The sequence below is a fragment of the Gadus morhua genome, chromosome 1, assembly GCF_902167405.1.
Source record: "Gadus morhua chromosome 1, gadMor3.0, whole genome shotgun sequence".
Taxonomy (NCBI): Eukaryota; Metazoa; Chordata; class Actinopteri; order Gadiformes; family Gadidae; genus Gadus; species Gadus morhua.
In genome coordinates this window covers 18,650,055-18,672,505 of record NC_044048.1, presented here as the reverse complement: position 1 = coordinate 18,672,505, position 22,451 = coordinate 18,650,055, and the positions used below count along the sequence as shown (strand labels likewise).

Genomic DNA, 22,451 nt, shown 5'->3' with positions numbered 1-22,451 from the left:
AATATAAAAAGGAATAAAATAAGTGGATGAATAAATGATGAATGTGTACTTCCAAGTGTAACATGAATCAGTGGAAGCCTTGCCCTAAATGACTGAAGCAGTAGGATGAGCATTGTGAGTGGGGAAGACACTTCGAGATCGTCATCACAACACCAGATACACGTCAGACCCCGGGACAATGACGAAGAACAACAAAAACTTTGCATCTTCCCCATTTTCCATATCTCTGTTTTAATTTCTCACTGTTCTAGGTCTTATTTATCTTTCTATGTGCTCTCTTTTATAAGATGTGTATTTTTTATTCATCTTAAGCCACAGACAAAGAACAGTTGAACATGGCTTGTTTGACACATTAATCATGGGGATTTGGGGCTAATCAGCAGAATATTTAGGAAGGGCTTGACACCGTTTGATGGTTATTTGTAGTGTCCTTTGTAAAACCAATAGGTTTGGCGTGCGTGGTCATTCCCATGAGGCACAGCCCTGTGGGAAACTCTAACTAGACGGATGATTTGATTACTGGGAGAACAACATTTATGATTAGCACTGATTGCGTTTCATACTTCAGGGCAAGGTTTCCCTTCAGTGCGATGTTTTATTTTGTGCTTTACTTAATTTTGAAGCTATGTCATAAGGTTAGCATGTGCTGCCTTAATTGCAACTTCTATAGGCCGACACATTAAATAATATGCACATGCCTCCACCATTTTTTCCACCAAAGGATGGAGTAATACGATTTGTGTTGTCTTGTTACATGTGAAGCTACAGGATGGACCGGATGAGCTAATTGTGGCATTGGTAAGGGCATTCACTGGTGGTGACATAATATATTTCTTATTAATTTTTCTCTTAACCCCATTTCCTCGTCTATTTTTTCATCACAGAAAAACAATGTGACGAACGACGCAACAAGATGCCACAAATTGGCGCAAGTGTGATGGTTTGCTCTCTCCAGGCTTGTTTCATGTTGCCGACAGATGAAAATTGAAACCAAGGTGTGATACTGCACAGTGATTTCCTCTGTGGCAAGACGCAGGGGCAGGAGACAGACAGACAGTCACAGCGCTTGGACGAGGGCTCAGCACCTTGCTGCCAACCTTATGCTCTTTCAGATTAGACGGAGAGCTGAGTTGCTGAACAGGAATAGGCAAAGAAAAGAGAACCGATTGAAGAAATCACCATATTCTTTAAGCTTTGTAAAAACAATCTTCTTTTCTTTCTTTCTATTTTTCTTAGTGTATTTTCAATCAATGCTATACTTCAACCTCAATTGAGATAACATAACCAAATAGCAAACATGAGAATATATTTCTTAAAATATCAACTGACTAACAGGCAACCGGAATTGGCAGGAAAATAAAAGCCTTGTCTGAAAAGGGCTGCATAATGACATGATCCAGACGGTATTAATCACCAGGGCCATCCCATCACACTTGAAAATCATTAAATGCATTACACTTCGTTGCCACGGCCAGCCTGCATAATAACCACCACACACTCCTCTGTGAGCTAACACGTTCACTGCAACTTATATAGCCATGGTTTTCACATGAAAAAAAAAAATGATTAGTAAAAATGCATGATGAAGCTCTTTCCATTGATTAGGCTTCAGAACCTATGCGTATATCTGCAAGACACAAGACACTCAAGTGAAGCGGAAGGAGAGAGGGATGCGGTGAAGGGCGGGAGGGGAAACACATTATGAGGTCTACCATAAGCGCAATTAGAAATGTAAGTCTGTTTTGTCGTGGCGTAAAAGCCAATCCATAGCGGTGATTCATCTGTTGAGTCCTATTCGATGGAAACTCCCAAGAGCCAGGTCTCTGGGATGCGCATGGACAGCCTTGGTGGTGTGGAGAGTCTCCAAAGAAAGCCATGCTCTTAAGTGGCCCCATCCACCGATTCAGACCCAGCCAATGATGGCAACATTAAGCATTCATTTGTTTATAGCTTATCATTAATACATTTAGATTATTCATCCATCGGGTGCAGCATCCACAACTCCACGACGAATGCGCTTTCAATGCGCTTTCGTTTCCCAAACCTGAGAATGTAGCACACAGATGTTTGCATGCACACCGTTGGAGATGCGCCCATACATGGATACGTATACAGTGCCATCTCTGAGTGCATCACGAAGACAGCCTCAAATGCTTAAGAAGCGCTGAAGGTCCGCTCAACGACCAAATGCATCCTTACCTTTCAATCCAGACCTCAGTGGTGTAGGTCCAAACTGAGCAGGGACGTCAACTTCTGCAATACCATTGATTCAGTCCGAGTGTCGTCTTTGCTTTGTTGATTCTGTGTTTCGCATTCTTTGAAGAATGTTCTGCACCCCAATGTTCTGCAGTGTGAAGCGTTTTAAAAAAAAAACAGGTGTGAGTGAAGTAAAAGGATTCTAAGGTCAGTTTGTTTTCCCACCAGTGATAGAAGTTGCACACCATGCAGGGTGGAGGTTTTCAGCACCTCCCTCCTCGCTGCGATATTCCACCAACTCCTTAGAATTTTACGAATCTCAAACAACCCCCCCCCACCCCTTCTCTCTCTAACCTCGTTCCCAGTGCTTCTCATCTCACGACGGAACGCCTCGAAAGGAATGCACCCAATAAGCGTTATGGGCATGCAAGAGGGCGGGACTTTCAGTCACACGGGTTTATGGGCACGGGGCGGCAGAGCGGGATTTCTCAGAGAGATATCCGCTCCGTCACATGTTTCGGTTATTGCATTGTCAACTTATTCTTCGAATCGATTCATTCTAAATTTCGCTGATTTTGTTATTATTGTCGTGTTCTAATTCTTCTAGCTACAGTGTTTTCAGGTGTAGACAGATCATACGAAATGAAAGGCCGGAAATAGCGTACGAAAGACCGGGTTAACGAAATAATTAGGGACCCTCTCTGAGCATAGCTCCTCCTGTTTGTTTCCAGTCCCGGCGTCACCGTCTCCTCTGTCCAGTGGCCCGTGGTGCTGAAATGAAGAAAAAATCGTGCGGATTTTTTGTGCTTTTTTTTGGAAGAGCACACCAACCTGCTTTACCTCGCGCTGCGGAGCAAACATTTCTTTGGAGCGTAAAAGGAGCGCGGATCTCTGAAAGCACGCAGCGACACTGCGCGTATCTCTTGGACGGGAACTATTGAAACGAAATCAACGCTCAATATATAACATGCAAATGGATTGCATTGAACAGACAGATTGATCAACTTGGTTCACGGTTTAAGTCACAGAGGTCCGTTTTTGTTTGGTAGAATGGCCCATGTATTATGAGCTGTGTTTATTCAAAGACACTAGGCCTATTGGATATATTATATATGGTGTTTTACAGTTAGGCCTACTGTTGTGGTTGTGATCATTCATTGAATAACATAAATTATGAATGCATGTGTGCAGCATGCCGAGGCTACTTCACGTCAATGTGGAATAAGAAAGTACAGTTATTGTGTTTATGTCACTTTGTGTTTTGGTCTTGATTAAAAAACTATCCGAAACGTCATTTGGTTTCAATTATACGATATGACTCCTCTAGAAATAAACCTGTGATCGGATGCATGGATGCATGTGAAACAGCACCCCGTGGTGATCTATATCTCTCTATGTGATCAAAAGATTAGAGCCAAACCGGTCGAAATCATGCATCGTTAGAAAAGAGAAAACTCATTCACGCTATTTCAGTTTAGGACTCGGTAGCCGGGTAACCATATCTTATATCAAAATAATGTATACTGAAATTGCTTTGCGTGGCACCTTCAACCGAAACCGTTTTTTATTTTATTTTATGTCTGTTTGTATCAGAACAGATTGGTGCCTGAATATTTACTCTTCAGGTGCCCACTAGTGCTTCTCCATATCAATTGCGTCATTTTAAGAGTCATACATATGGTTTATTTCAAACCCTTATTGTAACACAAACAATTTTTCAACAAACTATCCCAAATGCACACAATTAAACGGTGGTGCACACGCTTTTTTTTCAAGATTTTTACAAAGTCCAAATGATCAATAATTGCATGGGATCATCCCTGAGGTAATTTGAAAGTCTTTATTGAGATCACGTCTCTTCATATCTATATATCATTACAACCCTGATTGCAGTTATCGATTGGCCAGTTCATCAATATGAAGCACTCTTCCAATAATTAATTTGCGCACCCAATCTTAATGAAATGCATTCTCTTCTGTCCACTGGCCGTGAATCGGAACCCCTTGGAGTCTTTGAGGAACATTGTCAACGCCGTTAGCGACCGAAAGTGCATTCAATATGATAAAACAAATGTCAATGCTCATGAACAAGTATTGGTCTCATATTGAGTGTTGTCTTTTTGTTTTGACATCATTTGAGGGTTTAGCATTCAATGATGCACACATAATGCCCATGGTTGGTCTGACATCACTGAGTCACATTCTTCTTTCATGAACTGCACCACCGGATGAAAGCTCAAGCCTAGGCTACACTGCCACATACCCGATCATTCACCACATGAATGCAGAGCAGACTGAGAGGTCTGGAGGCAGTGGTCATTAGTCTTTGCCGATACCTTGTGTATGGATCATGGATGCTTTGGGTGTATGGGTCCCATTCTACCCTGCAAGAAGAAGAATCTTTACTAAAGTTTAAGAATTCCTTTCTCTCCATTTTCAACACAATTGCTTCTTCCACAGCTTTAATACCACAAACCATTGCATTGCAGGCGACTTTAGAAGAAGCTTACCTGTCACTTGATGTTTAACCCCTGCCAATCCAAAAAGGATTTACCTGCAAAATGAGATTCAAACGCCTGTTTTCCTTCCTACATGACAGTGCTAGCACTCGGCCCTGCTCCTATAGATCCTCGCCAGAGCTCATGTGTTCTGCTTGCTGCAGAGCCAACACCAGGGGAATGGAAATAAACCCACACGTTATTCTTCCACTGAAATGAAAAACGGGTCATTTGTAGATATGCACAATTATGTTCACAAAGGTTGGAAATTGAAGGAGAGGGAGGTGGTGGTGGGGGGGGGGGGGGCACAGCTGTTCCCGGCGGTCCAAGCTTCACGCAGGCTGAGGGGGAGATGCTTTTGGCATTGGGTTACTGCAGTGCTCTTCAACCCACTTACTGCTACCGAGACAAAGAGAGACACATTCCACCGGAGGACACCCACACCCCAAGTGTTGGATCCTTCATGAACCCCCCCCCCCCTGCCGGCGGCATTCAGGCCACTTATTTCTGATTCATAAAACAAATACTGTAAACACCAATTACCATGCCATTCAACCATGAAAGCATTTGTAGTGTTTACTTTATCTATGATTTATCGTTTTCTCTCTCTCTCTCTCTCTCTCTCTCTCTCTCTCTCTCTCTCTCTCTCTCTCTCTCTCTCTCTCTCTCTCTCTCTCTCTCTCTCTCTCTCGCTTACTCTCTCTCTATCTCTCTAGCTTACTCTCTCTCACACGTGCACACATGCACACACACACAAACACACACACACACACACACACACACACACACACACACACACACACACACACACACACACACACACACACACAACACACCACACACACAGACACAATTCAGACGTGTCTTGGCCAGTAGGTTGAATCATAAGGTCTAATGGAAGACACAGTTCAGGCCCTGTGACCAATAAGCAGAGTTCTGGGCTGTGGGCCATGGATCTGCCTGGCAGTACGTCCCAATATATACAGTTCCTCTCTGTGAGGTATGTCTGGCCAGCGCCACAGGTCCTGCTCCACGCCAAGGTAATTACAGGTGGCCTTGAGAACATAAAAATATTGCTTGCCTCTACAGTGTGTGACACTTTGAGCCCTAGCCCAAACTTTTTGGTGTTTTCAGATAAGTCTTCAGGTAAGGGGGTTGGTTTTATTGCTTTTTCTTGTTTTGAATGTTGCTTGGAAGGTGGTTTCTTTCACGAGAGCATTTTCAACCATGCTGTGCATACTTCATGCTTTCTTCAGTGTGTTTGATGTTTCAATTTAAATGCAACGCATTCTGTTTACTTTAGTTTGTTTCTTTGTCTTATTGCTGTAACAGCACACAGGCTGAAAGGACTCTTGTTGTACTTCCCTTAATCTAAACTGTGTGCATATTGCCCTGGTAAATATGGTGATGTGGCATAAATTCAACCCAGCCTTCAGTTTGAAATTAGGCACATTTCATTTGCTCCTTTATCTACTGCTTATCTAGGCCAAGAAAGAGATCGGTTCCCCACTATACATTATGTAACCATAATCACATTCAGTGAAATGTTGGCTGCTGGCGGCTTGCAAAGAGAAAAAAAAATATATATATTTATTATACATGGTGACACTCTTTCTTGGCGGAAACTCAATGCACCTAAACAATCTCAGTGTTTAGGCTTAGTCATGTTTGACTTTAATCCTCAGCTAGCTTAAGCCAGATCACAACAATGCCTTTTACACAGTCCGGCGGACCAGGAAAATGCGTGGGAGAAGATAGCGCAGTTTGAGAGAAGATACCTACATGGTAAAGATAAAATGATCTTTATCCAACTCAGTTATCAACAGCAAACTACTAGGGGGGAAAAAACATCTGAAACACTGCACAGTGGGCTTAACTTTGACGCAGACATAGGGAATACTATCACGTAATCATAACAAGATAATAAGTTACCCTGCCAGCAAAAATGAAATAAATTAAAAATAAAAGTAAAAATATAACCTTGGAGTAGCTAGCCAGCTAGATCATTGGTCTTCTCATTCATTCATACAGACAGACAGACCGACAGAAAGATTACATAACTTAATAACACATTCACGAACAGGCATGGCCAAACAAAGAGCCAACAATTCCATAACTCCATTGACCCCCTCTTTTCCCATGATTATTTTGTCCCCTCTATTCATTTTCACCTGATGTTTTGCCTCATTTATAACCTTTCTGCTGGACTTTGAAGCTGCAGACTTCAGTGTTGATGACCACATCCGCTAGACGGGGAGAAGGAGGTCATTAACAGCAGCAGTCATAGATAAAGAGCGAGAGAGAGGGGGAGAGGGTCAGACTTGTGCCTGACTGCAGTGGGTGTAATTAATGACAAAGCCTAATTGGCTTTCGGTACGGCAACACAGGCCGGACGGGGTACGCGTTCCCTCTGCGTCTGCCCTTTGTGTCACCCCCATTAACCTTTCGCTTCCGTCTCATCCTCTGGCTTTTTATGTTCAATTAAAGATACTATTTAAATGAGCTGCGTGGAAGTGAGGCTAACCACTTTGCTGTGGAATTTGGAACAGCGGCCTAATTGCACGTATTACAGCCATTTATCAGACGGACTTGGCATCTGAAGGTACATAGCTCCTTTATATTGATACGTTTATAATGTTTTTCTTTTGCTTTGTTGGCAGACCTCGTTGGTGCTTGCAATCGAGTTGATGAAGACTCAACGATTTATTTGACGTTTATCGCCACTGAACTTGATGCCGTGATTCTCCATTGAACACTTTCCATTTAACGGTGTAGGCATAGACACAACAAGTCAAGTAAGCAAAATAATATATACCCCGTAACAACAATGTACATTCATATGGCGCCGGGCTTCCAGTGAGAAACTGCATTCGGGTAAAGAATAGAGGGGCTTTGTGTGTGTGTGCCCTTTGGGATGGTGGGAGCTACAGCGAGTATTGTCAGTGCAGCGTAATTAATCATGCCACCTAACTGCATTCACAGGTCGCCTTTTGGTTAATTGGACTGCGGATGCAAAATGGACTCTGCGATGATTTATTCCGCCGGGGGTATGGGGAGGCTGAACCATCCAGGCCCCCGGTGCCACGGCTGCCTTCTGCAGCCCCACTCTGCATCTCTGTCGGCTGGCTGGTCCCACGGGCCAGGCGGCTGTTAAGGCATCGACTTAGAGACTTCTTTCAGGGTGTCACCAGAGAGAATTATACGGTGTAATAGAAGGTTTATTATATTGTGTTACTCCCCTCTTTTGAAGGCAGCGTGGGGTGTACTGCTCCATAGGTGGTGAAACGGCGATGGGTAAACAGATAAAAGATACAGATACAAAACAAACATATTACAGAGGGAAAATAAACAGGTAATGGGTAGAATCTCTAAGAGCCATTGCCAAACAAATAGTGAATATGGTCTTAAAGGTGTGGATGAATGTAGCCTCGGAGCCTGTATTTGTTCCTTAACATTTATTGTGAAATATATATTTATGCTGCATGATGCTGTAGTTGTAGTTAAAGTAACCACAGTTATAGTCAACCCGGTCTCACGAAAAGTCGTGACACTGTCACGTTATTTAATCTATTGAAACGTGATCAGGATCACGTATTTTCAAAATTTTCGTGTTTTACAGCACAAATTTCAAACCCATGTATTTCAAGTCAATGATAACTAACAATATGACAGCTTTTGGCCACCCATTTCTACTTAAACTTGTCTGTGAACAATATGACAGCTTTAGGCCACCCGTTTCTACTTTCACCTTTGATTCTGAGAAATTGTGACAATTCACGGATATATTAAATGCAGGTGCGCTGTATGTCTTGATGTTTATTTTATCTAGCCATCTACTGTCTTGTTTTTGGTTATGTGAATGAAAGTCCGCGTCGACGCCTCGCAAGTCCAGTGTCGCGAGCGGACGTTGCCATGACATCTAGAAATCATATCGTATTTAATGGGTTGTCACTAATATTGATGTGTTGGGCTTGATTATAACTCTTGAATAATATTGTTTGCACCACGGCCGGAAATTTGTGCTTTAAAACACGAACATTTTGAAAATACGTGATCCTGATATAGTAGCAGTAGTGCTAGTAGTAGTAAACATAGTACTGTAGGCAGTTCTGACTTAGTAGTAGTAAACAGTGTGTTGATAGTACTGTAGGCAGTACAGACTTATAGTAAACAGTGTGTTGATAGTACTGTAGGCAGTACAGACTTAGTAGTAGTATTAAACAAAGTGTTGATAGTATGTAGCCCATACTTAACTTAGTAATAGTAGTAGTAGTGGTGGTAGTAGCAGTAGTAGGCCTAGTCGTGATATTTAACCCATCTCCCATTATTGACTCCAGCCCTGCAGAACGGAGACCGCAGAGTGCAGGAGGCCAGTGGCCCCTCCTACACAATACACACCAGGGTTGGTGCAGTCGGTTTCATGACTCCTGGCGTGCAATTACTCTGAGATAACCACCCTTTAATAGTTAATGCAGCTGTGGGCCCCCCTCGGCATCACAAATGGACCGATCCGTCTCACCTAGACCCCTTGTGGGTGTAGGCAGGGCAGTCCATCTCCTGCAACTCCGGTCATCCATCACCAGACGGCCATCCGACACCAGGACCCGGGGACGACCCCCAACACGGGGCTGAGGTCCCACGCCAGAGACGGGCGTCCTGGTGTCAGAGATTGGATCGGTCCACTGGTACATGTCCCTCTGTGGTAGGCTACTGCTGTGGTGGCCGTCTGCTGTAAAGGCTGCAGAAAGGAGACCGGAAATCTGATATCCCTTCACGGCTGGATCACTATCTCTCTGTATTCCGTTGGTTCCCCGCTGCTTTCTGAGACGCTCACTTAATGTGTTGCCACTCAAGCGCTATTTGCTGAGCAGATCTCCCCGTGCCCTAAAAGGTGAGACGCTCCCTAGAAAAATACCCGGCAACATGAAATCAATAAGACAAATGTTAAACCTCACCGCGGATCAGCCACTGTGTCGGAGGGCTGTTTGTCTCAGATGTTTGCCTCGCGTTTAGCCTTAAATGTAAAGGCTGGGCTCCGCTTTGCCTTCGACTTGTGTTTTTTTTGTGTTTGTTTTTTACTCTGCATAGGAAATGAGCAGGGCATCCTGGAGGCAAATAAAAAAGCAGCAATATATCTGGGTTGTGTCGCCTCCTGAGTAGCCAGCAGCGGTGATGCAGCCCGCGCCACCTGTTTTTCCTCCAGAGATTGCAGCTGCCACAGGGCCAGATGACAGCCCCAAACTAGGCAGGCGGCCCCCCGTCCCTTTTGATCAATCAGGGGAGACACACAGAGGGACGGGATGAATTCTTAACACTAGCGATGCGCGGTCGCACGCCATGGCGACTTTCATCTATTACCGCCCAGCCTCAACCGCTCTGCAAATATGGCAACGTCGCCCCAGTGAATGGGCTCCTTCGTCTCTCCAGGTACAGGCCTCTACGGGGCCCTGCAGATGAGTGGAGACGACCAAGTGGCCGATTGCAAGATGTTTGAGGCTTCTTTCAAACGATACTGTGACAGACACTAACACAGTAATTGACTCAGATGAGAACTTGTTTGAGGTAGATGACAAGGTTTGCCTTTGAATCGGAATTCATAAAAAGCAGCAATAACTAATTTTAGATCAAACAAACACGAAAATAGGCGTTAATCGTGAATGATCATAAGATCAGTTGTTTTTAACACACGGCTGCCCTCTGCTGGACATTACTCTTAGGTTCGGTTTTCATATTTAAAAGGGCGACATTGTCCGATGGTTTGTCCACAAGATGGAGTAATTGTCCCTTGATCGTCACATTTCCAGGGGCTGATGTGTAACTGATCCATGTCTGCCATCTATTGGAGAACTAGAAGATGGTTCTTGTTCATGCATGAAATGTTCACAACCATGGTTTCCTTACGTTGTATTTGTGAAATAAAGCAATCAAATGACAATTAAAAGAGGCCTATTTGTTTCACTCGGAAGCTGATAATGGAGCCTCATCGACCAGAAATCCCTGGATTTAGGACCCTGTGAATTGCGAGTAGGCAGTTCATTGAAGCATAACAATGGAGGAAAAAACAATAAATCTAAAGCAGCTCTGGTAGGCCTACTCCTGCAGCCAAGACTCCCAAAGCTCTGGGACTCAGGCTAAGACACATCAGCCCTTTACATTAAACATGGGGAATAACAATAAAATACGTGGAATAAGGTTAAAATAACTAGCTCCCAAAAAAATAACAAGATGAAGTGATTCATACCTGAATTAATAGTGGCACAATTATGGATGATATAATTATAGCGTGACTGTAGACAAAGACAAAGCGAAAACACCTGAGGACTGGCCTGGAAAGAACACCCTCTTAAATAACATCTTTATCCTCAGAGCATCAGGCGTCTGAGTCACAAACGTGAGCCATCTACCCACTGGAAATTGATCCAGAGAGCTCAGGATGTGGAACTGAAAACTATTTGAAAAGAAGGAGAGGAGAAAAAAAATGGCAGATGGGCAACAGTGAATCAGTGACCGAGCGGCAGAACTGAGGTACGGATATAAGTAGTATATATGCCCGGTGGCCGGAGAGGCGCCCGCCGATTTCCAAGCGCATACGGCGCATACAGCGGCAGTGTGCTCACCAAACAAGCGGCACGCGGCTACTTCCTGTGTTTGTGTGAGTCAGATACAACTCATGAGCGGAGTGATTCACCCTGGGCCCATCCCCCACCCACTAACCTCCATCCGCCCCCGTGTAGTACAATAAAGAACACCCACACGCATGCTCTCATCCCGCCCACCCCGCTGCAACTGCTGCTTTCTTTTCCCCCCACCCACCCATCCGCCTCTCTCTCTCTCTCTCTCTCTCTCTCTCTCTCTCTCTCTCTCTCTCTCTCTCTCTCTCTCTCTCTCTCTCTCTCTCTCTCTCTCTCTCTCTCTCTCAAACACACTCTCTTTACCTTACCCCTCTGTGTGTGTGTGTGTGTGTGTGTGTGTGTGTGTGTGTGTGTGTGTGTGTGTGTGTGTGTGTGTGTGTGTGTGTGTGTGTGTGCGTGCGTGTGTGCACGTGTGTCTCTCTGTCCTATTTACTAAACTTGATGTCTTACTCCATGGAGGAAGACGACGTGAGGATTGTGTGTGTGTGTGTGTGTGTGTGTGTGTGTGTGTGTGTGTGTGTGTGTGTGTGTGTGTGCGTGTGTGTGTGTGTGTGTTTGTCTGTGTGTGTGTTTGTGTGTGCGTGTGTGTGTGTGTGCATGTGTGTGTGTGTGTGTGTGTGTGTCAGTGTACACGTGCGTTTGTGTATGCATGCATGTACTGTATGAACACGCAAGCACACAAATATGTACCTACAAACATACCTATGTGTATGTGTAACACATAAGTAAGTATAAAAATCGATATGCATGCATGTGTGTGTGTGTGTTTGATATATATGAGTGTGTTAATGTGTGTCAACTCAACAAGCATGCGTGTCTATGTGCGTGCTTGTGTGTGTGTGTGTGTGTGTGTGTGTGTGTGTTTGTCACATGCATGTGTGTCTATGTGTGTGTGAGTGTGTGTCCACATGCATGCGTGTCTATGTGTGTGTGCTAAGCGTCTCCAGACCCATCCAGGGACAGCAGCAGCAGCAGCAGGGGAAGCCTGATGCAGGGCAGGAATAGGACGTTGAGCTCACATCTGTTACTCAGTTTGGCTGCAGCGCTCTTGTGGTTTTACACTGCGCCTAAAAATGGCCCGGCGCGTATGCACCCAGGGAGGATGCTGGCTGGAATTGCAGATGAGCATATAGGAGGAGGGGGAGGAGGAGGAGGAGGAGGAGGGGGGGTATGGGGGGGACGTGAAGCTGGGGGAGGGGTGAGCCAAAGTGGGCTAAGTCCCCCCACCCCCACACCTAAGCTGCTGTTGTGGTCACCAGCCAGGAGACGGCACTGGAAGAGAGAGAGAGAGAGAGAGAGAGAGAGAGAGAGAGAGAGAGAGAGAGAGAGAGAGAGAGAGAGAGAGAGAGAGAGAGAGAGAGAGAGAGAGTGTATGGTGTGGAAGTCATGGTCTCTTGTAAGATTTGATTAGCATTGGAATTTAAACTCCCTTTAATTACTTTCTCATGGGCCGGTGTTTTGTTATTTTTTCTTTTGGGTTCATTCTTTGCGGATTCAATTTATTTATAGTTCTTAAGGATGAATCTGATTTATCATCATCCCAACTATTAATTTGTGTTCAAATGGTTATTTGGGGGAAAAGATCAGAGACTAGAGAGCATAAAAACTGGATTTTCTCTTGATTTGGTCGTGATGTTGACTAAATCATGAGGATGACCGGATATTGAACTGATAAGATAAGCATTTGTTTGAGTCTCAATCTGAAGTCATGCTTGTATCATCATTATATTTTAGTCATTGAATTATGATCCTAAGCCTTTCAGCCCAATTGACAAATTTGTACTCTGAATAAATCACATTAAAATAGGTAGGCTACTATCCTGAAAATACTTAAACTTCTTTCAAATCCCTAATAGTGTTTACATTGAACGACTGTTTGGAAAGCATCCACCGAATGCCATACATTTATCTACAACATCTTCTCAGTGTGGCGGCCAATCCAGTTTCAATGTGAGACCCTGTTCAGATGTCCGACAAATGTCTGCAAAGGGGTTTGAAGATGTTTTGATTGTTTTGTTGTAATTTCACCGATTAGCTGAAAGTCCCACTGCTGGTCTGCAGGCGGTGCCAGTGGTTATCCAAAGACAACACACACACACACACACACACACACACACACACACACACACACACACACACACACACACACACACACACACACACACACACACACACACACACACACACAACACACACACACACTCACCATGGGTAGTACCTCTGGTTCATCACCCTGTCTCTTCGGTCTATAGGGCAGAGCACGGCGGACATGTTGGAGGGCAGCGGGGATGGGGGCTGAAGCAGTATGGGGGTGTGGAGGAGTGAGGGCGGCGGGGGGGAGAGAGGAAGGAAGTGAAAAGAGTGAGGGATATGAGGGTCGTGTGTGTGTGTGTGTGTGTGTGTGTGTGTGTGTGTGTGTGTGGGTGGGTGAGGGGAGGGGGGGGGGGGGGGTAGAGGGCAAGCACATGCCGAACATTGGACTTATTGAGGGAAAGCTCTCTCTTGTCAGTTCATTTCAAATTCAATCGTCCCTTGCTGATCATTTAAACATATATGCATGGCTGACCGAATGTACTCACCACAAATTATGGCTTATGTACATATTTATATATATATATATATATATATATATATATATATATATATATATATATATAAATGTAGAAATACACATTATATATATACATACATACTCATACACAAACACACATATATAAAAATATATACATAAACTTATAAATAAATGTAGATACATATACATGTACATATACATATACACATATATACTGCATATATATATATATATATATATATCTTAGCTTTCTATCTCTATCTCTGTCTCAATATAAAGGTCGTTTCTCTGTGCTGGTTGAGGCGGTTTATGGCTGTCGGGAGGTGGAATGCATAGGAAGAGCAGTTAAAGGCCGTTATGGACACCACATCTCAGAAAGGGTGAGAGAGGTTTCATCCGCTCCAGATGAGGGTCTCATTTACATCCTAACGGCCGGTAGGTGTAGGAGCAAAACAACTCCGCGGGAGGAGCCCAGCGGGGGGGTGGATGTTCTCACACCTCAGAGCATTTCCATGCAGTCCCCTTTCTATGCGGCTCAGCCCCGCAGCAGACAGATGTTTATCTATTTCACATGCATAGTCGTCTGGCCGGGTCCTCGCCGGCCATTTGGATTCTAATGAGCCCAGCCTGATGAGGACTAAAGAAAACATGCCTGCTGGTTCAACATCTCAGCTCACTCAATAGGGTTTTTCTTACATAAACAACTAGTCGATTTGATGTACAATGTATCAGCACTGAAACAACTTGATTCATTCCATTGTTGACCATGAGAGGATCCCGAGAACCCTTCATAAGCCTAAAAAACATCCAAATTATAAACCAAAATAAATCATCAAGTGGCCGAATATATTGAACAGGAGATAAAAACATCCTGATAACATGTATTAATAATAGATATGTTTAAGTTTTATGTATATTTAAGATTTAGGCTAGGCAAAAAGTAGGCCTACATCTAATTCAAACGTTAAGGATTATAGCCTAAAGACCATTCTGACAAATTATGCACAAAAAGATGGAAGGGGCTGGACCACACGTTGGTGGCCCGTTTATCATATCCCCGCCCTCCGGTGCTGCGCTCCCATGAGGGCGGTTCTTTAAATTGCGCTAAAACTCCAGACTGGCGCCTTTTGCTTATCTTCTGTGGACAAGACACACGTACTATTTATAGATCACCGTGGGTTATTTTTGCAGCAGTCCACCTCGCCGGTAATTTAAAACAATTTCTTTAAAAAATCTGCTCACTTCCTTTCTCATTCACAACAGATTTTTTTTTCAAGGCTCTATAAACCGGGATTTAAAAGGGGCGGGAGATACGCGGTCTGACGAATCAAGCCGTATCCTACAGACACCAGAGGGGTTTTAACCGGGTTTAGCCAGTCAAGATTCATGAGAATATTTCGTTTTAATTGAACAAAACCTGAAATCGAAGGATAAGGTAAGAGCCGAAATGCATCAGGGGAAGAGTATACGCTGCAGAAGCCTCTTGGCCGGCAGGATTAAACGCATCAGACGGTAGACTGGTGGGAGCTCACGCTTTGTATTTACATGCTGGGTTTATATATATGTAACGTTATATATATGTATATATTACGCTCGATCTTCCGCAATGAAGTAACCGAACCCGTACTGTTTATCTGACGACTGATCGCCAGACACGGGGAGCAGAGAGTGCATGTCTAAAGGCAGGGTTGGTTCACGGAGAGCATAGCGGAGCTATTGTATATCCGTGGTGGGGATCGCACAGGGGCTATGCCTGCAGATACAGTGTAGAAGTAGTTGTATTTCTTCCTGTAGGCCCGACCATTGACCACAATAACAAACAAGGCCTCGAAAGCTTTTTTACGTTTAAATGTTTGGCAAGTGTGCGCAGCCTCCATTGCAATACCGTACCGGGCTGTTGGTGCGAATCCCGTTTGTCTTGCCCCATGGGCTGTGTAATCGAGTGCCGATGAGACATGTATAAATAGTCCCTCGAAATAAGCACGGATTATTGAGTTAAACGTTTTACCGGCGCAATCCTCCTCGGCATTATGTTTTGAGCACGGCGGTGTGCATGCTGTTCTATATGGTGGCCAGGCCTAGTCTGATATAATTGATCAATTTGATAATAATAATCGATTTCTCTAGGTCGAAAAAGCAGCAACAATGAGTGACAAGGGGACAGTCTCGACGAAAGAAAAGGAGGCAACAGAGAAAAGGGGGCGTGGAAGACCCCGCAAACAGCCGCAGGTGAAAACGTCTGACGTAAGTAGAGGCAGTGCATTTAAATATATTCCACTTCTGAAAATCTGTTCTCAAAGATGAACTCTGTGTAATTGGGGGGTTGCTGTGTATGTTGTAGACGTTTCCACCCTAGTCCTTTCACTTTGGATTTGCTTCAGTTGGGGTTTATTTAGGATGAAACAATTTGGAGGGTCCACCACACTTATGGGTAATGTGTAATTTGAATACATTGAACCTGTGTTAACCCTACAAGTTTTCATTTCACAAGAGGACGTAGGGCAGTATAAGTCCTAATGACTGGCTTAGGTGGCTGTCACTCAGCGTAGTCAGTTTAAGCATTGAATTGCATGGTTGCTATGTCAACAGTTGCACGGTGACAAACACTCGCAGGAATATACAACAAGGTGTGTGTGTGTGTGTGTGTGTGTGTGTGTGTGTGTGTGTGTGTGTGTGTGTGTGTGTGTGTGTGTGTGTGTGTGTGTGTGTGTGTGTGTGTGTGTGTGTGTGTGTGTGTCCCTTCTTCAGGAACCCAGTGGCTCCCCAACACCAAAGAGACCGCGGGGCCGGCCGAAGGGCAGCAAAAACAAGACGGCCACCAAGGGCAAAGTAAGTCAACACCCGCCGTGCGTGTTTCTACATCGTGGGCTTTAATGTCCTCCTGCGTAATGACAAGAAACACAAACTGTAAACACGCGCGTGTGTGTGTGTGTGGAGGGCGCCCCTCAGCGAGGGACCTCGGGCCCCACCAACATTTCCTCATGTTAAGCACACCAACCGCCAGACCAGCGCCACCTGCCCTCCCTGGCCTCTCCCTCATCCCGTTTGCGGTGCATGCACGTTTCCTCTGTACAGTAACGGTAGCGCACAAGAAAACCCCTGTCCCTCTCTCGCGAGGATGTTCTGTCGCCCTTTGTGATGAAGTGGAACCCAACTGCACTCCAGAGCCGCTTCCCCCTCAAGAGTGTCAAAACAACGCAAAGGCTGCGGCGGCGCTCACACAGACCTTGGTGGAGCAGCCCTCCCTTCTCTTTATTATTATTATTGTTCTCTATCTACGATAAAGATGCTCCCGCCCCCTGCGGCGGTTCGCTGCACGGCTTCCTGTAGGGGTGTAGCGTCGGCGTGTAGCTGCAGGTGCATGAGGCCACAAGACCCGTCCGTCCTCTGAGCTGACGTTGGGCTCACCAACAACCCTGTCATACCCCACACACACACACACACACACACACACACGGCTTACAACCCTTGTTCTTCTCGGCTGGCCGTTGCCGTAGCAACAAGCTGATTTCTCCCCCATACCCCATCTCCTCCCGCACGCCAGCCCCCCCCCCCCCACATGCTCCCACCATGTCTGATATGCTCAGGGAGAGGGTGCTTGGGACTGGGGGCTGAGATCCACGCTGATATAGGGACGAGATGTGGACAGCCCAATACCAGCAGCGCATTAGGAATAGTTTTTACTGTCGTAATCATCCCTCTGGCTGCTTGTGTATATCATGTCTATATTGGGTTTAATATTTGTTTTAATTATGATTTGTTTTTATTATTATTTTATGTTACATTATTAAACTTTATTTTTATTTTTTAATCTGCACACATGAGCTTCTAATCGAGGGTGGTTTCTGTCTCGCTCAGTTGCACCAGCTGTCTCTGAGCCTAAGACCAGGTGGCCAGCGAACTGGAGTGCCCTGTGTGCAGTTCCTGTCGGCCTTCCAGATAATGGCCAATGAACTCGCTGCCCTTTTTCCATCTGTCTCATAGCAGCGGCGCTACCGCCACCTGCAGGCAGTGGAAGGATTAGCGTTAAGATTATTTACCTTTTTTATTGAAGGTTCACAAAAAAAAGTAGCTTTTTGTAGCCAGAACCAGAAAAGGAAACTTTTCAGTGGACGTGCATCGTCTGGTATCAGGTTTGAAGATTTGGCTTCTCCCCCCCTCCCCCTCCCGCCCCCAAGATGTCTAACCTGGTATTTATTTTGTTTGCGCAGAAGGCTCCAGCAGCAGCTGCAACCGCAACCGCAACTGCAGGTGCCAAACGTAGAGGACGGCCCAAGAAGGAGGTAGGATGGCACACCTTTTATTTTTCTTTCAAAAAAATATTGGCATGTCGTAACTTGATCTCCGTCCAACACTTTCGATGGACGAGGTAGTGAGATAGAAGGGCAATATTTAAGTGATAAAAATCACATTTTCCTCATTTGGATATATTGACAGCATTCAACTTGACTTCAGTATATCAGAAATTAATATGTGCATATTGATATTGCTCATTTGTGATTTGTAGTAAAAATGCATAAAATTCCCTAAGTGTAAGGGTAACGCACTCCTACAAAGAGGTGTGTGTGTGTGTGTGTGTGTGTGTCCGCCCATCCGTCCTCCTGGGTTGTATTAGTCAGAGTGACCCAGACTTCCCCGGTTATTTTTATTTTTTTTGTTAACGGGCCTCTCAGTTTTTATGAATGAACATTTCAGGGGTGGGGGGCGGAGGGTACTGTTTAAGGAGGATGTGGAGTTAAATTGTGACTCACCCGTGCTATGATTCACCACACATTACAGATGTCTCACCATTCCTGTGAGTGTGCATCATCACACAATCAATAACACACTTCTGCTCTATGGTGACACTCGGAATTCCTTCAAGTGAAAAGTTCAAGTATTTTAGAGGGTGACTCATCAGCTAGCCCGTCATAAAGCCGTTTATGTTTTCTATTGCTCAGTCCACTGGCAACTTTCACATTTGGCTTCTTTGATATCGTCTTTTTGCAATAATCACATATCACATAATCACAAAATAACTTTTCTTTTTTTCTTTTTTTCTTTCCCACAACAGGAGAAAGAAGACAAACCTTCCCAAGAGTCATCTGAGGAGGAGGAGGAGGAGGAGGAAGAAGATCAGTAACTCGTCCCATGCTACCTCACTCGACGTGCTGACTTGCTGTTACACCAGCGCTGGGATAGCATCTCCAACACCAGTGCCACCACCACGACCACCATGTTTGCGACAAGGGCCTTCCAGCCAACGGGAAGGGTAACACGGTTCATCAGAAATCTCTTAAGGCATCAGCACTGGATCAACAATGGACTTTTCTCGATATGTAAACCTATATCAAAGAGGTAACGGTCCTTTTAACTCTTGTATGTCATGTTGCCGCAAGTCTTTTATACTGGACAAAAGTAAAGCTCCCGGGAGTCTGGACCTTTCTTCTGTTTCCAAACCCCCTCCCCCAAACCCCCACCCCTCCAAGGTAGGTTAGTAGGACATGTTCTCTGCTTAATGTTGTAATATTGACACTTGTACCCACATCTGAGATGGAAGGGCATGTAGGCTTACTTTCTGTTTTTGTACTGGACAAAGGTGAATTTTACCTATACTTGCTGTTTTTTGTTGCTTTTGTCGTGTGTTAAATGGTTAACCTGTCCTCTGCATCCTATTATGAATGGAGGAGTCGCGCGTCAGTTTTTTTAGAATGAGACTGGGTAAAGTACCTTGTTCGTTGTAGATGCTATAATCCACAAGTAATTTGTGTAACTGTCCAACCTCATAATTTCTTTGGTCGATCGTCCCTCCACCCCCCCCATAGCCTTCCTTGCAGGAATACATTGGTTTATTTTGTAGTTCCACTGCACTGTAGTTACAGCTCTGTGTGTGAAAGTCCCTCACGTTGTCCTCCGTCGACCGGAAAGATGTCAAGTTTATCGTTGGGAAATCAGGATACCATTTTCATAGTTTCATTCTCTCGCTCTCGACAACTTACAGGTCAGAGCCGCGGGGTTAATATTTTTCAAGTCGTAGAATCTTTGTTCAGGGAGCTTTCTGACCGTCACCATCTGCATCAGTCTTTGGGTTTACGCTGACATGCCCACGCAGTCCAATGCAAGGGCAAGCGCTAGTCGTGCTAACAAGGAGCTTGATTGTAAACACAAGAGCATAGCAGAACTACTGTCCAACCTTGAGTTTCATTCCTCTTGGCGCTCACACATTAGTTCCTTTCTAGTTGAGTGGTTGTCATAGCTCGGTGAGGCAAAGGGAATTACTTTTACTTGGTCTATGAGGATGTGTTTTAGGCAGTCTGCTACAGGAAAAAAAACAATGTTCGTTTGTTTGTGTACTTGTGTCAGGGAACTCTTGGTCACCGTACATTTTAACTGGGTTTTTTTCCACAAAACTTAAGCTGCTACAACCTCAGTTACAAAAACCCGGAAAACTGCAAGGCCTTACGAAGCCTGGAATTTCATACCTCACACAATGTCTGTCTTTTACCATTTACTTGCATCCAACTGGTTATTCTTGTTATTTGCAACTTCTGACAAGAGTCTGAACGATGTCTTTATTACAAAATATGTGTTTGTGTGTTGAGTGTGAGAGTGTATTTTTTGTCTTTCTTTAAAGCCGACTGTAATGAGTTATTGTGCGACGGCGGCCTAGTATGTGATTGTGTGCGTTCGACCGCTGTCAGCCTGTTGGTAGACAGAACCTGCAAAGAAGGTGGTTTTTCTTTTTTTTCTTTTTTATTAAAAATAATAAGTGACGTCAGGGAGGCCTGTCACCCGACTGTGGTAGACTCTAGGTGTGTTTTATCCGTTTAAAATAAATCTTCTGGTGCACTGAAAAAGTTGGTTCCGATTTTCATGGACAAATGTTGGTGTTTTGTTCTTTTCTTTCGACGACGGCTGTGGGCACGCTTCATTGTTGTGTAGACTGCTGCCGAAACGTGTCCGCCTCACCGTCTCCATTTCCATACAGGCTATGGCCATTTCATATCAGAGTAAAATAGTCCCATCTTGTTGGACGATATCCATGCCCCTTTTTCCATACTGACTTCATCCATTTATATACTGTTAAAGATCAACGGGATGGGATCATTCTTTTAAATGTACACTGTCTATAAATGTACAAGTCTATATTTCTATGGTGCCCTATAACAATTTGTATCCAGAGATGGTCAATAAAGATAAGAATTTGATATCGTTGGTCTTTGGTTTGTATTTGCCTCGGCTGCTGGTCATCTCTATTGTGTTGTTAACATCCAATCAGTCATCAGATTTTATTCCAAGGAGGACTGGAGATTTATTTAACCATAAATATTAGGTATTTTTTCTTAGTGTAATGCATGCTATATCTTTTTTTTTATCACATTTTTATTCGTTTATAACAAAAACAACGAAGACATGAGACAGACCTACAAACCCCCCGACACAACCCCTCCCACCCACAGGACTTGCAGACAAATAATACGTTAAAGTAATATAATTTAACAATTTCTGCGGCATCAGCAAAAATATCCAAGTTCTTTGGTTTCACACCATGTGTTCTTCCAGCTGATTGTTCCATATTGAGAATGTCCAAAAAAGCAAGCAGCCATTGTTGCCTCTGAAGAGAATGCTAGAGTGGACCGGCCAGCCATACCCACCTTTGTTGAAAATAAAACCTTAAAAGAGAATCATCGTTCAAAAGGAGAACCAATGGAGAGAAAGGTACAATACATTCCATAATTACTGAAAGACAAGACATATTTCCAAAATTTGAAGACCTCTGGTCATTCCCAAATCATACGAATAAAAGTGCCCGGAATACCCTGGGTATAGTGTGCAATTTGGCGATTGTATGCCTAATACATGCTATATGGGATTGATTCTGACTTGTTGGCATATCCGTTCACTTAATTATACTACGTAGCCATCTTGTTTATTTGATCGATTTTTAAAATATTAAGTTATCTATCAACGCATGGGTCTAGTTTTAATGTGATGTATTTTGTGTATGTCCAGTCACACTTGTTGTCTCCCTTGTTCTGTGTGGTCTTGTAGGCTATACTGTGTGAGCCGAATCACCTAAATGAATTCCTGACGTGTAGTTTGGTATTAATAAAGACTTGACTAGGCTATTTATCTATTTTGGCTATTAGTGAACAATTATGAAATGAATGAAAACAATATCGAGTTTGAGATGTCAATCATGGGATATTGCCCAATATCCCGAGATAGCGAACCAATCAAATTGCGCCATCTTAGGAGGTTCACGTGTAGCATATACTAACTATATATAATATCTATGTATTTATCTATGTATCTCTATAATCTGCTGAACACTCTCTTACTAGTCTCTACTCTCAAGGGTCTCAATGCGGCTTTGGTCCGTGTCTTCCCAACGTGACGTCATGCAATGCATTCTGGGGGAAATGAGAATCAGAGCGAACCGCTAAAATAGTACCTACTCTTTCGTATAATATTCCGTTTTATGATACCTAAAAATATTAAATACAATAAATAACAGTTTAAATCTTAAATACCAACAAGCAAATTGCACAAATTTGTTGGAAAATAAACCCT

The 22,451-nt window shown here is 44.0% G+C and overlaps 2 protein-coding genes across 4 annotated transcripts in view; one reads left to right on the top strand and one right to left on the bottom strand.

Annotated features, from left to right (window-relative positions):
- Positions 1-2,530, bottom strand: part of LOC115549668 (glutamate receptor, metabotropic 4) — a 143,258-nt gene extending 140,728 nt beyond the window's left edge. For both annotated transcript variants that reach the window (XM_030365006.1, XM_030364996.1), the window contains exon 1: positions 2,200-2,530. The gene's annotated coding sequence lies outside the window, so the exon portion shown is untranslated. The remainder of the gene's footprint in view (positions 1-2,199) is intronic.
- Positions 2,531-14,962: 12,432 nt separating this feature from the next.
- Positions 14,963-21,085, top strand: hmga1a (high mobility group AT-hook 1a). 2 transcript variants are annotated; one of them, XM_030357603.1, is made up of 5 exons: positions 14,963-15,104; positions 16,026-16,142; positions 16,647-16,727; positions 18,110-18,181; positions 18,952-21,085. In XM_030357603.1, exons 2-5 carry the CDS (start codon positions 16,044-16,046, stop codon positions 19,018-19,020), a joined length of 321 nt encoding a protein of 106 aa, XP_030213463.1. In that variant the 5' UTR covers positions 14,963-15,104; positions 16,026-16,043; the 3' UTR covers positions 19,021-21,085. The 2 variants fall into 2 exon arrangements, with proteins under 2 accessions (XP_030213463.1, XP_030213464.1); XM_030357604.1 differs by having other exon boundaries at positions 15,010-15,333.
- The last annotated feature ends 1,366 nt before the right edge of the window (positions 21,086-22,451 follow it).